The sequence below is a fragment of the Polypterus senegalus genome, chromosome 11, assembly GCF_016835505.1.
Source record: "Polypterus senegalus isolate Bchr_013 chromosome 11, ASM1683550v1, whole genome shotgun sequence".
Lineage (NCBI taxonomy): Eukaryota > Metazoa > Chordata > Cladistia > Polypteriformes > Polypteridae > Polypterus > Polypterus senegalus.
The window spans coordinates 51,635,418-51,653,804 of record NC_053164.1 but is presented as its reverse complement, the minus strand read 5'-3'; the positions used below and the strand labels follow the sequence as shown (position 1 = coordinate 51,653,804).

Here is an 18,387-nt window from a genome sequence, read left to right as displayed (position 1 = left end):
CACACTTTTTCTGGAGCTCAGGCAGAGGAGCCATATGGTTTCTGGTCCCCTCAATTGTCCAGTAAGGCTGAAGAGCTAGCTCTAGGAAAAGTCGGTATTACCCTAAATGTATTCTATTTAGGAACTATGGTGGCCACTGTGCAATTATGAACCTTCAATTATGCAGAAATTTTTATTTGTAGCTATCCCCAGATCTGTGCCTCATCACAATCCTCTCTCTACGCTTACAGGCAATTCATTTGACCGAATGGCTTGTTTTTCACTCTGATATACATTGTCATTTATTGGCCCTTCTGTAGACAGGTGTGTGTCTTTCCTAATAGTGGCCAATCAATAGAATTGACCACACGTTGGACACCCAACAAGATGCAAAAACATGTCTATGATGATCAATAGACTGGGATGCACCTGGGCCATAGCAATTGTTGGAATATTTGTGTCAATATGATATTTCCGGTTTTTATTTTTAATAAGTTTGCACAAATTCCTAAAATCCTGTTTTCTCTGTCATTCTGAAGTATTAAGTACTGTTTTAGCACAAGGCTGCAACATTTAAAAAAAAAAAAGGGTTAAGAATACTTTCTGAAGGCACAGAACTTGGGTTTATGTGTTGTATGCTCTATTTTTGTATTTGAACTTTGCAGGGTGAGGCTTTCACTTGATCTCCAGATCTAAACAGACAGCCCTGCAAAATTAACATCAAAATCACCACCACAGCAAGCCAAAGGAAGAGTTTCCTTTGTGGAAATAAGAGGTTGAGCCTCCGGTGTGCTTCACTGCATGTCTATCTGATAAGACTGGTTCAGTCCTAACCAAAGGACACTTTGCAAACCATAAAACAGACTTTTAATCAAATGAACAGGAATGATTCAACAAACCTAGGCACCTGTTATCATTCAAAATATTGAGCCTTTGTCGCCCAAAAAACAAATGTCAAAATGCTTTCTTTCTTTCTTAACTCCGTGTTATCACTAGCATCTTGTTCTTTGTGCCAGGTTAGTGTGGGTCAGCAACTACTTGTCTGAGCAGACCGTCTGTTGCTTTCTACAGTGAACAGCAATCTAATGCCATATCACAAGACTGGAAGAAAATCTTTAACAAAGTTGGGCGCAGGTCTTGTATTGAGTTCAGCCTAATGGACAGCAAGGTACACAAGCAGGAAAGACTGTGCATAAAAGCAATGGGAGTTCACAGCCGACCTCCAAACCATCTGGACAAAGAAACATAAAGCACACTCCTTATTATTTCACGTGTCAGTGAAACCCCTCACCGTGAACCCTGCAGACTACAGGACAAAATCTCATCATAATTGTTTAAGAAATTAAAGTTGCTTATAACCTATAAGTAAAAGCAGCAAACAGTTTATCATGTGGTTGTGTAATTGTGGTTACTGGTAATTACTGTAGCTGAAAGTAACAACCTGTATTTTGTGTAAAATTTTACCTTTTATACATTTCTCCTACCAGATTTCACAAGTGTATAATCTCCTTCTAATAAAACTCACAGCCACTTCAAAGAGTTCTAACAAAAAACACGCTTCAGAGAGTTGTGAAGAAGATCAGTGCCAATGTTTCAAAGCACTAAGGTGCTGAAAAATCTTCTAACTAGAGGAAGGTAAGGAATAGACGTATGGGCCACAAATCACACAAAACTGTTTAAAAGCCAGTCCCAAAACAATGTTTCCCTAAACAGAATTCAAAAAGGGAAACCTAATTCATACAGGAATGGCTCCTCCTTATTTAAAAAAAAAAACTGCATCTGTATCTACTTTTATATACTGTATCCATCTTCTTTTATCCATGTGCTACGAAAAAGCAGTGCATTTTCTTTCTTTATTATCGCAGGTATGTTTGGGTTAGTTGTTGAAAAGTAGTCTATCAGCACATTCAAGCCATAGAACTGAGAAAGTGAACATATTTGGGTTTACCATCGACAATATAATTGAACTATATCTCTGCATATTCCTGCCATCCTAGTTTTGATATGAGCAAGAGATCTATCCCACAGCATGAGTATGCCCTGTGATGGGCTGGCACACCATCCAGCACCGGTTCCTGCCTTACATTCAGTCTAGTAAGTTTTGAGATTGATGGACAGATTAATATTTCATAAGTTTAACAATTACACTGATATTGAAATGAGTCTTAGATTTAGGGGCTCCATTGTTGTATTGAACCTGACTGCTTTCATTCTGTACTGAGTAGCCTTCTGTGTAATGTATGTTTGTTCTACTTGTATCTCGGTAAGTTCTCTCCGTACTCCAAAGAAATTTTGGCAGGTCCCTTGGCAATGCTAAATTGGCCTTTTGTGCACATATGCTCTGCAGTAGAATGAGCAGGTATCCAGGTTTGATATTCTTGCCATGCATTCAGTGCTGCATTAGATAAAGTGAGTTAATAGACTCTCGTAGCTAAGGGATTTGACGATGAACGCAAATTGTGTTGGTTCACAATACACCTATGACAGCGTAGGTGCCTAGTTGCTTAACCTAGCTGTGTGCTAGTTGTTAAAAATACAGTACATATAAACAAGTGCAGTATAACTGTACTTGTTTGGATTATTTTAAACACAGATCTTTGCTATATAATTTAAAACAATATCTAAAAGCATTTAGAGCACTGCACAAGAGGCAGCACAATATAACCACAATACTTGTGATTTATAAAAGTTTTTATTGTTCCAGTTTTTAAAAAAGTACCGGAGCCATAAACTTTAGTGCTTCCAATGTATATAAAATATCACAGTGAATAAATCTGCTTTATTAACTTTTCTGACGTAGTGGTTACTCTGGATATACTGTACAATACCATGTTTTATGCATTTTTTGAGATGGGTCTGAAGCCTCACCCATTATCACTGGATGCGTTGTCAGGTATGCACATTCACACATATGCTCATACTGGCTCAATTTGCAATTTTCAGTTAATTTGAACCTTTTCTAGAATAAGTCAAAAACCCTTTTGTGTGTCCATATAATCTCCACAAAGCCAACCACACTGGGATGTGCATCAATGGCAGATCTCTGGGCATGTGAGGCAGAGTATACTACCAGTCTATTTTCTGAACCTGCTTATGCCATTTTATGGCTGTAGAAAGCCAGAGTCTGTCCTGGCAGCATTGAGCATAAAGTGAGAGCCAAACCAGGATGATATGCTATGCCATTGCAGGGGCAAATTAAAATGGGCAACTGTAACAGAAGAAAACCTCAAATGTTACAGCTGCACACACAGCACCCCAACGTCTGGGCCCAGGTCTCTGGAGATGCTGGCTAACACCATACTGCCATTCACAATGTACAGAATCCATTTTACTCGTAAGGAGGATTTTAAATATGTAATAGAACATTGCATGCAGGTGCTCATTAAACTGGTCAAGCGGCCTAGTAGCTAATTTGTTGGACTGCTAGTTGAAGCCTATGTTTTACTCATTGTATGCCCCAAAATGGGTCACTTAACAAACCAGAACTCATTCTAATAGTACAGAAATAATTTTGGAAGTTACTTTGTGTAAGGCAATGGTGTTTCACAAGGTTTTCTATACATTTTGTGTCCCAGCTCACTGACGCTTCGTAAAATTTTAACTGCTCTCTGGTGGGCTGATATCCTGCTGATGTTTACTGTGTTTCTAGTGTGAGTTATTGCCAAGTTGTAAACTTCATTGTGTGTTTACACCGAATTGTAGGAAAAAGGTATTAATGATGCATAAACTGGTGACAATGTTTTACCTTGCAGAAATTTTATAAAAGTGGATAGAGCTGTAGGACAGATTTGATGAACAGAGTATGCCGGGGACTGTGAGACAGACTGTTAAAGGATGTGTCACTGTCGGGAAACTACTCAAGGCCTGCTTTGTGTTGTCACAGTGTTAAGCTGGCTGTGTACCATGGGCCTCCAAGTCAGAAGGTTGAATTATAAGAGAACTACGCCGATCCATGGGCGCAAGAAGGTTTCTGACTAGCTGCAATTGCAAACGTGTCATATGACATAACCTGCTAAACCTCACCATAGGGTGTTCTGTTGTACAATCCTTGCCCTCGTATGACTATGCACACCACAAATGCCCTTCAAAATGTGAAATGAGAAGTTTTTGACCACCCAGCCTACAGTCTGGACCTGATACTTTTTGATTTTTCATCTGATTGCTTGCCTCAAGGATTTCGTAAGTGGTGTGTAATTTGTAGGGGATTACCAGGTGAAAGAAATGGAGCATAACTTGCTTCGTAGCAAAGACTTGAGATCTGCAGTGATTCAGCAGTGGGTGGTTTGGGAAAAATACAGTATGCAACCCATCATGAAAAAGATAGCAGTCAAGCACCTTTGTTCTGAGTGTTCACTCATTGTGCACTTCTGTCAAAGTTAAAACTAAACTATCTTTCGCAACAAATAAACTTACAAAGTGACTTAAAAATGTTAATTTTACTGCTTGGGATATCAAGACATTTTGGCAGGGCATCAGGTGCAGGTTTTATTGAGTTTATGCACCACTCAACTGACACTTGCATGTATTACTTTGGGACAAAGATGACCCACCTTAAAACTTTGCAAGGCAGGACTGAAGTTGGATCTACAGAAACATTCTGAAGAACCTTTATAATTATCAGTAATATCTGCCATACATTTACTTGAATAAACAAGTTTGTATATCCCAGCCATGTTCAGTATCATTAGATGACATTTCCTAAAACATGTTGCTCTATGTTGGTGAGACATTAGAATTAAGATCCAGGAAAAGAACAACATTTTCTGATCTCTGCATAAGTTGCCCTGATTTATTTCGAATGTAGGATGCCATTTATGTAAGGTTTGTGGTAGATGGTGCACTGGTTAATTTTGCTGTCCCAAAGGTCCAGCAAACTGGATTTTAAATCCTGCTTATGCACCATCTGTATGCATTTTCTTCTTATGGCCCAAAGATATTCGGATTTAATCTAAATTTAAGGATCTCTAAATTAATTAAATTAGAAGTAACATGAGCAAACAGAAGAGAAATAAGATGTGTCCATAACTAAAGCCTTCATTCCAAAATGTTCAAGTCTAGGATATTGTGATAACATTATCAAACTGTCTTAGTATATTTTTACAGATCTGAGCACATGGTAGTAAACAGCCCTGGACAGGATTCCACTCACACACACACGTCTTTGGGGCTGTGAGAGGTAAAGCCATGCAGGCATGAAGAGAATGTGCAACACGGAGAATACCCGGGTGCAGGGTTCAAATTAGGATGCTGGATCAATGAGATGGTAGCACTACCCACTGTGGTGTCCTCAAAGAAATAAAACAGTAAAACGTTAACATGCAATGTCACAGTGCCTATGAATAAAACCCAAACATCCCTACTAAAGTAAACTCTGATTGGGATATACTGCATTAAAAATAATAAATGTTAAAACAATTAAATAATACAGAAGCAGGAGCTGGCCCTTAACTAATAAACACAATTACACAAAACCCCTGGGTACAGTGGACTAAGCATAAGCACTCAAGGTTTAAAGTACTTGTGCCCCGTTCTTATTTGGTTATGTTGAATTTAGCACTTCTAACTATGGATGGATGGTTTAAAACACATAAAAAATAGAAACCTCAACAGAAATAGTTTTGCAGCATAAATCTGGACCTTGGCTTAATATTTGTATGCTCAGATGGGTGTTTGCTTTTGTGAGTTTCTGCGAGATATACAAATACATATAAGGTATCCACAGAACAAGGCTAGGCTGACCAGCCACTGAAGACCATGTCTTACCTGTTTTGACGTCATGGTTTATCCCTTCAACCGAAATAGTAGCATTGGCAAGGCCGTTACCCTCCTGATCCTTGACTACTCCTTTAATTCCACGATGCACCTACAGGAAAAAACAAGGAACATTTGTCTATTTTAATGTCTTCAGAGGAAAATGGACACTTGAATGCTACCCTGAGAAATCAGTTCTGGGAGTTGGGCACTTTTTATCCAGTTTTCTTACTTGTTCCATGAAAACTAAGAGGGCCTCTCGGTTGTTCTCCCATTCTTGTGGCAGCTCACTTTCGTGTGGAAACTTATCGCAGCCCAAGTACAGCGACAACTCAAAGCAGTTGGAATGGAGATAACTGAAGTCATTCATGCCTGGAGGAGGAAAAAGCGAATGTCATTAGGAAGAAGCAAAAAGAAAGCTGTGCTCATCCTGCCTGAAGGTTATTAATGCACCGACTGCATATCCTATGTATACTTCCATCGGTTGAGTTTCATTAATTCATTTCTTAATTCATACTTGACTTTGGTGAGTTCTGCTGTCTCACAGCTCTTGCGATTGACCTGGTCAAAGTGGGTTTTGCATGTCGATATAAATGTATTTTTTTTCTAGGGTACTATGGTTTCCTGTCAAATCCTTACATCATGTGCCCTCAGTAAATCAGTCTGCTGTGGGTCAGAGTGTTTTACAAGTGAACTAGCATTCCACCCAGGGTTGGTTCATGTGTCCTGAGTAATGCTGCTGGGATATGTATCTTCTCCCCAAAACTATACAATCCAATAAAGAAAGGTAAGTAAATGAAAGAATGAATGGTGTTTAGCTATGTGACAAGTTCATAAATTTGTAACAATCCACTGATTTTCTAAATCCATCCATTCCAATTCAAGGTCACATTAGCTGTAGCTTATACTGTTAGCTGAGAAGCAGCATTTTGAGTGAGCCTAACACACACATCTTCAGTAAATGGGAGGAAAACTCAGGATTTTAACCCATTCTGTTAGAGATCAGAGTCTGCAGTAATAACTCTGCCACACTGATAAAGCAATAGGAAAATAAAGTTTGTACACTCAATTCAGACTGAAGTGAATGTTTAATTATCTAAATATTTACCAATAATATGAGTAATCTAAGATGGCTTATAATGTACACAGAGTAGAATGGCTGCATTTCAAAGCTTTGCCTTAAGTCTACATGATCTTCGAGCATTCATTTTGGTCTCCTCTGCTAGTCTAAAGATAGGCTGTTCCTTTGCCCTAAGATGAGTGAGTGGACCCTCTGGTGGACAGGTAGGTGATTTCTGACTTGTGTCTTTTGGGGCGCCATTTGATCCTAACAGTAACAACAATTAAAAAAATTGAGGAATGAATGTATTTTCTACCTTGAGGATTTTGATATTCAGAAATTGTATAGCCATGCGTATGATTTAAATTTTGGAACTGCAGTATTGTTCATATACACTGGTCATTATTTCTGGCTTGGGTAAAATTTGAACATTGATATTTACTGCCAGATGTGGACTTCCAAGAGCCTCCATTGATGATGCCCTGTCCAGAAGTGAAGTCATCAGTGTGGCACATTCCACGATGAGTCTCTGTCATAGTCTGGTGGGTTGAAGCATAAGCAATAGCCAACCACCGGAAGATTGAATCATCAGGAGTCTGGTGGGGTTCTGGGACACTTTCTTGCCTGTGGTGCCGCTGCTCTTCGTCTTCTTCACTTTCTGCCTGACGCCTTACAGCACCTTCACTGGTTGTGGGCACCATATCAAAGGGATATGTTACCATCTGCTCCCCACCATGGATGTTTGCCCCCAACACAAATGGAATCTTCTCCATCCAGGCAATTATTGCTCGGGTTTCTATAGCAACCTGAAAGGAGCAACATTTATAAGGTTGACATAAGTTTTCAGTTTCTTTCCATGTCCATCTTTCTGATTTGATTTCCAATACAATTGAAAATCTACTGAAATGCACATGGAAGGCATCCTACATTCGAAATAAATCAGGGCAACTTATGCAGAGATCAGAAAATGTTGTTCTTTTCCTGGATCTTAATTCTAATGTCTCACCAACATAGAGCAACATGTTTTAGGAAATGTCATTACTATTGGTGAGAGTTTATGGCACACCATTTAAAAAAAAGAACAATGCTTTCAAAATACAAATTCCTTGCATAAACTAATTACATTAACTAAAATGAATATTGTTTTTCACACTCTGGGTAGATAAATATGGAGGTCCCTGATAGCTTTAAATGTGCAAATACAGGTGGCTTAATTAAATGAGATATAGAAATTACATACATCGAAATTAAAAGGAAAAAAGAAACATTTTTATAGTTATAACTTATGTATTTTCACAAAACAATGTCAGTTTGTTTTATTCTTTCTGACCAGAAACATAGCTTGTGCAATGAGGCATTGCAACTTGCCTAATGCACAAAATCTCATTAGATGTCTCGATTTAGGAACCAGTGCCATTTTCTGTCTGTGCTATCAAACTTTCACAGTTTATGAACTCACGGAGCCATTCTCTGAAAGGAAGTTCTCTGGAATTGGGATATGATGATTGGGCACTAGTTTGGGGACCCACCCCCGTTCCTGGGCACCCCACAATATGGTGTTCAAGTCTGGAAAATTTATAAAGAGGTCGTAGCCTTCCTCAGTCCAGTGGCCTAAAGCCCAGTTGCCCATTTCAGACCCCTAAAAAAAAAAAAAATAAGGTAATGAGTAGGAAATAAATTTCAATTTCTTTGCTATAACAGACATGCTGTAATATGACGCTGCATGTGTATTACAACAAAAACAACATTTATATATATATAGCAGATTTTCATACAAATAATGTAGTTCAAAGTGCTTTACATGATGAAGAAAAGAGAAATAAAAGACAAAGTAAGAATTAAAATAAGACAACACTAATTAATATAGAATAAGAGTAAGGTCCGATGGCCAGGGAGGACAGAAAAAAAAAACTCCAGACAGCTGGAGAGGAAAAATAAAATCCGTAGGGATTCCAGACCATGAGACCACCCAGTCCCCTCTGGGCATATTAGAAATGTCCATTTTGATGTTGCACTAGTGCCCCATCGAACACTGATACCCCTGATGCCGTGGAATAGTTTCTGACTACACACAACCCTAAACGTTTAGAAGTAGATTCAGACAGATGTCCATCTTTCTGATTTGTACACGTGCCTCTGTCTAGAGAAAAACCAAAATAAATAGACAGCATGGATTTTCAAGTAGACCCTGCTATTGCAGTCACTAATCCATTTGTTTTCTCAGCCAATGTTTTCCAGTAGCTATAACATAAAAAATATCTTCTTCCCTATAGTCATCAAGCTAGGGATTCCCATATTAACTGGGCAAGAAGAGGGAGCAGAGGCTGTGATTTATCATTTCTGCCTTTCAAATCCAGAGCAGGAGATGTTGGTATGTTGCAAGTAAGCTGAGTTTTATTTTTGAGGACATATCTAAAGAAGATCAAGGGAGCAGAGGAATCAAATGGCATTTGTCCACTTGTATCTGAAGTATAGATCGTATATGTGCCAGTCTTTAAGTGGTTTTCAATTCTTAACTTATTTTTCATGTATATTTTAAATATAAAAAATGTTAAATATAATGACATCAGTGCCACTTTGAGAAACTTTTGTTACGATGCTAAGCATTGCCAATGCCTATGACGTCAAAGTGACCGTGTTTTATAGATTGCCCGAGGTTTGTTTATTCTCAAAGTGTCCATCCATCCATTTTCAAACCCATTTATCCTGAGAAGGGTCATAAGGAAGCTAAAGCCTATCCCTATGGTTTTATTAATCTTTTTCCTAGTATACTGTTGCAGGTCTCATTAAAACATTTTTAGATATCATGCTGTTTTATGGGCTTGCTTCAGTTTGCACCTTCGTCAAATTCAAGGTCGTCAGTGTGGTGTGGTGTTTAAGGCTTTGGACTTTAAATCCCGGGGTTATGGATTCAATTTCTAGCACTGACACTGTGCAACGATGAGCAAGTCGCTTTATCTTCCTGTGCCCCGACTGGAAAAAGTAAAGAAAAGTAACCAACTGTATTTTTCAAATATTGTAAGTTTCCTTGGATGAAGATGTCAGCCTAATAGCTATTTCTATTTAGGAATGTAAGTCACAGTAAAAATAAATTAAATGAATCATTATTAGAATGCCATACTTCCTTGTCTTAATGTTTCTCCTTTCAGTTACTGGTGAGGACTATTTACTTTAAGAGTGCTTGTAACCGTAAGAGAGCACATTCTCATTGTGCATGCGCTCAAGTACATATGTATTTAAAAGAGCACAGATGCAATACAGAACTCTAAAGGCCATCATCTTTCCAACATTGTCCTACTGCACTTCTAAACAGTTGCTCCAGGGTTTCACAAGAAATATATAACCTTAACAGCTGGGTATGTATCTAAGAAACCTAGAGTCTCCTATAGTAAAACAACTTTGAGGGTTCAAGAGTGATTAAATGTTAAACTTTTGAGGTTATTATTTCCTTATTGCAATTTATATTATTTTGTGAATGCACATTCAGTGCTAGTGTAATAATGTTTAATAATGTATAATGTAGTGCTAAGTAAATCTGCTGTTTGACTTTTACAGACATTCTCCAGCACCCACAACCGAGCAATGAAATAAGAAAATAGTGAAAATGGATGGTTGGGTGGATAAATGAGTAATCTTTCAACAACAACAGCATTTATTTATATAGTACATTTTCACACAAATGATGTAGCTCAAAGTGCTTTACAAGATGAAGAAAAAAATATAAAAACAAGATTAAGCAATACTAAGTAACAAAGAATAAAGTAAGGTCCGATGGCCTGCAGGACAGAAAAAAAATAAAACTCAGAGGGCTGAAGAAAAAAAAACAAACTCTGCAGGAGTGCCAAGGCCACGAGACCCTGCAGCCCCCATTTCAGTTTTTAATATTTCTGATATGTGTATATGATTAACTGGCAGGCTAGAGGGAATACAGATTGAAAATATAGGCCATACGATGTGGGGGATATCAACGCTAGAGATTAACAATGCTGTGGATGAACAATTATAAAGGATATCCTGAAGCATGATTGTTCACCATGAGAACCACAAGACTGATGAACTGGGAATACCCTAACAGTAATCCGCCAAGATGCTAAACAGTGGCTGTCGATGCCAAAAAGAGGCTAGGAGGAAAGAAATGCTTACAGTAGATGGCAAACAGCCCAGAGTTCATTGTGTATATTTGCCCTGTAATTAAAAAATGGTTCATGGTAGTACTGTAGTTCATCTAGGGATTAATAGCAGTCCCTGTGAACTGTAAGAGCCTGAATTTTATGGGACAGGAGCAACCTTGAAAGTGATTTCAGGAAAAACAAAGAAGGAACCCCATGTATAACTTAAAAGGCCACTCCATGTTACAAAATTACTGAGCTGAGATGTACGTTTGGAGGAAACTGGGTTATTACAAGGAATTACAGAAATCAGAACTAACAAAGAGATAAAAAAGAGCAGGAGAGAGGCCGAAAACCTCGGAAGATATCCCAGCCATAAGAGCAAAGCTTGTCTTTGACAAGTCTAGCCTTATTGCTGGGTAGAAAGGAGGTTTTGTGGAGTACCTTTGAGACAGTAAAGTAGTAACACTATCCTATATAACACAACACAATCTATACTACACAGACCTGGTCAGATCATGTTTTTGTTTACTTTATGTTTATCTGAAACATTATCCTTTTCCTTTTGTTCATCCTTCATTTTGTTTTTAATTTAAACAGAACAGTGCACTTGGCAACTTAGCAACTCAGACCCTATGATTCTCACTTTGATAGACTTTATTTTTCTTTAGCCAATCTTTCATGTGTTTAATTTTTAATGAACTGATCACTAGAAGATTAATAGGTTAAATACAAAACTAAAGTTCAGGTAAAACATGTACTAACCATTTCATAAGCAAGCTCATAGGCATCAGGGTTTACAGATGGTACCAGGTGGATACGAGTGTCTTCTATCAAGCGACGTACCCGTGGGTTGCCATCATTATATTCTTTGCACATAAACTGCATAAGCAAAAGGAGCATTTCCCGTCCCAGCACCTCATTCCCATGTAGTCCAGCTGTGTAACGGAACTCTGGTTCCCCTGCAATAAAATGGACATCAAGAAAGACCAAAATGTGGTGACAAGATGGATTAAACTGGAATAAAATGAAAGGAAACAATAAAATATTTTAACAACATACCTTATGTCACTATTTCTAAATTCAGCTCTCACCTACCTGTCTCATGTTCTCCTGGATTATCTGAAAACTCCATAGCATAAATTTTTAGTCCACGAAAGCTCTTGCCAATGTTGTAGATGCGTGTAATAGATGGACAATCCTCATTGATTACTTTCATCATCTGGGGATTGAGAGACAGGAAATAAATATCTTGAGTGCCGTGAATCCAAACCACCTTCCCAAACCACTTTACCTAACCATGTGACTTTACAAGTTAAAACAGTAAGCCAATGGGCAATGGACTCACAATGTTTGTTTAACAGCTGTCTAGGGTGTGACCATTCTGGTAGACTTATGGAGATCATACTACTTAATATACAATCTATAATAGAGACCCCTTAACATTCTCACTTTTGTTTGGATCTGGATGGGAAATACAACAACCTTTGATAAATAACGCGTAAACGCCACCTTGGTATTGTGCTTATGCACCATCACCAACCGCCTACATTGTTCAGTTGAGAGTTTTTCCTACTTGGGACCATACCTTCTTACCTCACTTTTTCCTTTAATTTACACAGAACAAATGAGATGTGATCCTGAGACATTTGCACACTATTTACAGCATCTGAGTATTTTCTTCATGTTTACCTTGTACTGAAATGATTGTGAAGTCTACAGTATCTTGTTACCTACTGTTGCTACTTTACTTTGTAAAACAGCTTGGGATGATGCTGACTTCATCAAATGCTATATGATCTGAATTCCATTATAAATATAACCCACTGACCTGTCTCATGTCCTTGTAATTGTGATGCCGAAAGTCCAAATCGTACACGGATGTCACCTCGTTCTGCCAGGAATAGCTGTTTAGGGCTAGAGGAGATGGCCAATTACATGGATGTTTCTTTTGATTGCTACAGAATAATTTTATGAAAGAAGTGTAATAAATCACAAATGCACTGTGATCTTCAAATCTCAATTCAAGAGCTGCTTTTCAAATAGTGACTACAATAACTTGAGAGGTATACTGTATTTTAGGAAAAGATTAAATATTAGACATCATTAAAGGAATAAGACACTACTGCCACACAATTCCACAGTGCTGGATTCTCATTCTGGCCGAACAACTGCCTCTTTGGTGTTTGCACATTATGGGGGTGTCTGCGTGAAATTTCTCCTGATACTTCAATTTCCACCCAAGGAAGTTCTGGCTGGTGATTCTAAAGTAGTTTGGCATTAACAGCTGATTTACTAGGACAGCATTATTTTTTTCTAGAATGGAAACACTAATCTAACAATATTTTCTTTCTCTTGTGACTGCAAAAATATTTCTTCAGCTGTTGCTTCACAGGTTGCCTTTAATTTTTGAAAATATTATTACAGTGGCTTCAAAAGTGTTACTTCCTGTTATCATATTTTTTTTTTGTCTGAATCAAGTGAGTCAAATATAATAGAATTTATTTTTTAGTTGTGCTGAGTCCTGATGAGAAGCACTCATCATAATTAATTTACAGGGGTGTTAGGAACAATTTCATTAATATGGCATCCTGAACATGGAGACAGAGAAATCTAATTTTGATATTTTGACTGCAATCGAAAATTGAATTATGCAGATCACAAATTTGATGGGTAAACAGACATTTCTTAAGTACATCATTGAGCTTTTCATGCATCTGTAGAATATTCACATGCCCTGTATATAAGTAATCAGCAAGCATCTCTGGTTGTACATATGAGTTTGTCTTTAAATATTTTATAAATATTGCTTTAGGCTTGCGTTTCAGCAGCACAACCAGGAGGTAGTGTTAGTGTTTTTGTTTCAATCCTGAAGGTATGAGATGGTGGAAATTGTTCCCAAGACAAGGAATGGTTTGAGAATGTGTGTATTTTAATAATCAATATAACTTCACAAACACTTGGAGAGAAGTGGAGGGAGAAAAATTCAAGGAGCAAATCATGAACAGATGATAGTGCAGATGTTTGATTTATACATTGTGGTTTTATTTAGGAAACAATACAAAACATGTATCATACGCTATTTTGAATATAAATAACATGCATTTAAATACATCAAAATTCATTTCTGGAATAATCAGCAACATTCAGAACAGTGATTCTTGCACAGTTCACATACTGCATGTAATGTTCCAGTTGGTCCTTTAGTAATTAGATACAGGAGGATACCTACTGTCTCTCACTGGCTAGATGTTTCCCAAAATCACAACATAAAAACAGTTTTTAGGAGAACAGGCAATTTATTTCAAAACTCTTATTAGACTCACATGACAGAGGGCAGGCCATGATCTCCAGGCGCATGCACAGACTTCCATTCCAACTCTGTGGAAGAATCCTTATATACCGAGCCACAACTGGCTCAGAAAATTCAGACATGACTGGGGTGTCTTTGTCCACATTGCCAAAAAACAGCTTTCATATTTAAAAAAAAAAAGAAAACAAAAGATTCTTATTTACACTAAGGAAATGTTTCTGTGAATAGAATTACAGATACAATATATGGATAGAAAACATCCATTCACCCATCCATCCATTATCCAACCCGCTATATCCCAACCACAGGGTCACGGGGGTCTGCTGGAGCCAATCCCAGCCAACACAGGGCGCAAGGCAGGAAACAAACCCCGGACAGGGCGCCAGCCCACCGCAGGGATAGAAACCATGCTCAATAAATTAATGTTTCAATAAACTCAGAGTTGACAATATTTACATACAAATACTGTATACTACTGGTAATGTGAAATATATTGCTATAGATATGATAAGGTGTATAGTCGGTTTTTCATAAAGAATGCAGAACAAAGACTATGCTGCCACTCAGAAATCACTACTCTATATCTTGTTAATTTATGTGATGAAACATTTTTTAGAAACATTTGGTACAACATGGGCAAGACAATTACCAAGGTATTGCTTGGTAAACCTAAGAATGTGCATAATGAAACAACCCATTAAGATCAACAGTGTAATAGTGTGCATCATCATCCAGCTTCATGAACAGCAGTGAGTAATATCTTATCAAACTGGGTTAACTGTTTATTTTATTATTCTACTGATGATTATTGGCGTATAGTATCAGCAGTTTTATGTGTTTCATAGCTATCATGATTTTGTACTGTTCAAATACTCCCTTTTTATGGTGAGCCCAATATCCTGCTCTCTAATAGTGTTCATTAACGTTATGAGCATGCACACTTGGACATGTTGATCAAGCTGACATTTGTATTACAAAATTAAGTAATTCTCCTTGGTGTAACATTTTTTGCCGCTATGCATGTGTATATATTTTATATGTGTGTTATATATTTTATATAGTAATATTCCACCCTTTTCTAACCAACCTAATTAGGCTGAACCCTACAAGAAATTTACAGAAACAAACTGAGTCCATAAATCTGAATAGAGTTATATACTTATAGAGTAAATTAAAGACAGCAGCCGTAAATTTGGTGATTTTTGATATTAGCTCTACCTCTCTTATTGGCAAAATGTGTCATTTCTTACAAACAAACCTTTCAGTTTCTCTAAATACTTGCCTCAGAATATGATGTCTTGTGGCCACTGAAGCTGCCATCAAATTTGTTCATAAAAATATATACTGTAATAACAGAGCTTTAAACTAGTACTTTCTACATACAGTTGTAAAGTGATCAGATCAAATATGGAGATCTACTGACATATGGACATCTGGCAAACACAGAGATCAACAGCATTTCTTAAAGAAGCTTTAACTATATATACCTGTATTGTAATTCTGTGTACTTTTCTGAACTCTCTGCATAAGCCAGAAGAAGAAGAAAGTTAAAATGAAAACCTTCAGGTGCTGTTGCTCTCCAAGACTAGATTTGTCTCAGAGAATTTCAAAGTGTTTCATCAGATCACATAACTTCAGTGTGGCAGGCTTAAAGCTCACTAGAGAATTCTTATTAAAATAATTCAAAAATTTTCAATAGCTAGAGCAATACCTGAAATAATTACAGGTATGCCAAAAATAGTGATTTGGGCTTGGTTCAACTGCAGATGTAAAGCAATGGCATTGACTAGATATTATTTTTACACTTACCCACTCAGCATAGCCATCATGGTACACAGTCCAAGTACGACTATCATTGCTGAAGGCCACAAAGTAGGAAGTGACAAAATCATTACTTAAAAGAAAAATAAAAAGAGAGACTTTTGGTTATGATGGCATTCTGTGCAAAGGACAGTGAATCAATTAAGTCAGTGGCAAATGATTCATTTTAATGTAAATGTCTTACACCATAGCCCACAATTAGTCGCAAACAGCTCTCTAGTACCCCATTCATTCTTATGTCATTATCGCTAAATTCACTTTCAAGATGCTACTATATGCACAGTAAGGACTGGTCATGTCCCACACCATACTGAAAATGTGATGGATTTCTTCCACGTGACCCACAAGGAATATTAGTAGGAATTAAGGGGAAGTTGAAAAAGAAACACCTTTTTACTTCTGTAAGATCCCTCATATCCTGGCTTCCTTCTATGAAGTGGCTGGATGAAATACGTGCATTTGAAGTTAAAGAGCAAGATTTAACTAAACAATAGGCTTCTCTCATCTGACAAGTTATTTATGTTCTTGCTTAAGCAGACTTACTGTACTGGTGAATCTCGACCCTGTAGGATCACTGCAGTGAATTCTACTTCTCTCCTGGCATCTACTTCATACCAGTGCTGGGTCTCCTCATTGTCTGCACACCAGGCACCATCATAAAAGTCATCATCCTCCTCCTCTTGGTCTGCCTTGTAATTAGACTTAAGATACATACAGTAATAAGCACTGACTTCAGATCAGTTTGATACACGCAAGGTGTTAGGAAGACAGTTACACTCAATTCAGCTCACTCTGCTGACCATGCAGGAGAACATGAAAGCAGGAGATATATTAAACTTCAATGACGAAGAAACACTTTCCTCCTATTAAAACCAGTAGTGAAATTCTATGCTGCAGAGTCAGGTGTAGCTGGAGTTGACAGAACAGTGTTGACTAAGTCTGGACTTCATCCCTTACCCTTCCCAACTAGGTTATTAAACTTAGCTACAGGTAAAGCAACCCGATTCACAAATGGGGTGCACCCGGCAAAACCTAATTTTTTAGAAACAGCATCCTTAGCCAGTACTGGCTACTGGTAATCTATGTCCTCATTCCACTGGAGATTTTCAGGTCTACAGTATTTATATCTCTCTATTAAAATAAAAAAAATCTTGGGGAGAGAGACACTTTCACGTCCCATGAGATGAGACTAAATATAATAAAAGACAAAGAGTAGAAGACAAAGTAGAACATCGTAAAGAATTCAAAAACATTGGCGCGATACACATGCAGAGCAGGTTAGACATGATGGATGTACAAAAATTCAAAAGTCTCAAAAAAATGATAGTAAAGATTGCATTAGCGCAAACAAACGGAAATTATTACTTGGTGAAATAACGGAATAGCGAAAAGAGATCAAATATATTGTTTAGATTTAAACTTTAAGTCAGAGACTTGTAGATCATCTAATTCATGTTGCCATCAGGGAAAAGTAGTCGTTCTTCCCAATGAAGAGGTGTATCCTCAAGAATTAAAAGATTTATTGTTTGGTGAAAGTGAAATCCACATACGCTACTACATTTGGGTCGCAGAGTTGCACAGCTACACAGGAGATATTAGAGACAGAAATGCTATTCAAACAATTCATAACAAACATAAATCTCTTTCAGGAGTGAATCGAGCTCCGTGTGTAGTTGGAGGGGACAGTTTCGTCTCTCAATTAAAAGAATAGAAAATCTTCCTCTTCATAGGGGCGTAACTCGAGAGTGGGACCCCCAACAGGAGCAGAGCTTGTCTGGTGGAGAAGAGAGACGAGGCAGTGAGACAAAAGGACAGCTGCTGTACAGGTTTTTAAATGTTCAAAGCGCCGTGTGAGATGCAGATCACAAGGCACGGCAGCAGCAGCAGCAAGCCAGCAGCTGAACGAGCAAAGAGGAGGTAAAAAAAAAAAACAACTGTATTTGTTTCCCATTGTATCACCGTTTAAGAGGGGGTTTTGGAGGAGTGACCACGTCTCCTTGGGGTGTATTCAACCCCCTGCTTCACAATGCAGGTGGCAGAGCTTGCCTGTTTGGCGAGCAAAGCCCCCTAGTTGTCATAAAAGAAGGAGCATTAAACTTTTCAAACATACAGTTTCTCAATATTGGCTTGCAATCTCTGACAAGCCATTTATTTTTTTTGTTTTTTATTTTTAGAAAGCAGTTAATCAGAATACACAAAAGAGACAGAAAACTGTAAGACACTATGCTTTCTCTTTACTTTGACCAGCATGGTTAGGTGTTAAATTAACAATGAGGACCTGGCCTACTCACAAAAGAACAGAAAGTTGCACATTTTACAAGTTCTGTATTTTGCTGTATACAATACATACACAT

At 37.8% G+C, this 18,387-nt stretch overlaps 1 protein-coding gene across 3 annotated transcripts in view; it reads right to left on the bottom strand.

Annotated features, from left to right (window-relative positions):
• Positions 1-18,387, bottom strand: part of aebp1a (AE binding protein 1a) — a 75,367-nt gene that overhangs the window by 2,249 nt on the left and 54,731 nt on the right. For all 3 annotated transcript variants that reach the window (XM_039768609.1, XM_039768608.1, XM_039768607.1), the window contains exons 9-18: positions 16,577-16,734; positions 16,022-16,106; positions 14,226-14,370; positions 12,731-12,816; positions 11,998-12,121; positions 11,665-11,861; positions 8,250-8,429; positions 7,233-7,596; positions 5,963-6,102; positions 5,743-5,842 (exon numbers count right to left, since the gene is read on the bottom strand). In XM_039768609.1, coding sequence (XP_039624543.1) covers positions 5,743-5,842; positions 5,963-6,102; positions 7,233-7,596; positions 8,250-8,429; positions 11,665-11,861; positions 11,998-12,121; positions 12,731-12,816; positions 14,226-14,370; positions 16,022-16,106; positions 16,577-16,734 — 1,579 coding nt within the window. The remainder of the gene's footprint in view (positions 1-5,742; positions 5,843-5,962; positions 6,103-7,232; positions 7,597-8,249; positions 8,430-11,664; positions 11,862-11,997; positions 12,122-12,730; positions 12,817-14,225; positions 14,371-16,021; positions 16,107-16,576; positions 16,735-18,387) is intronic.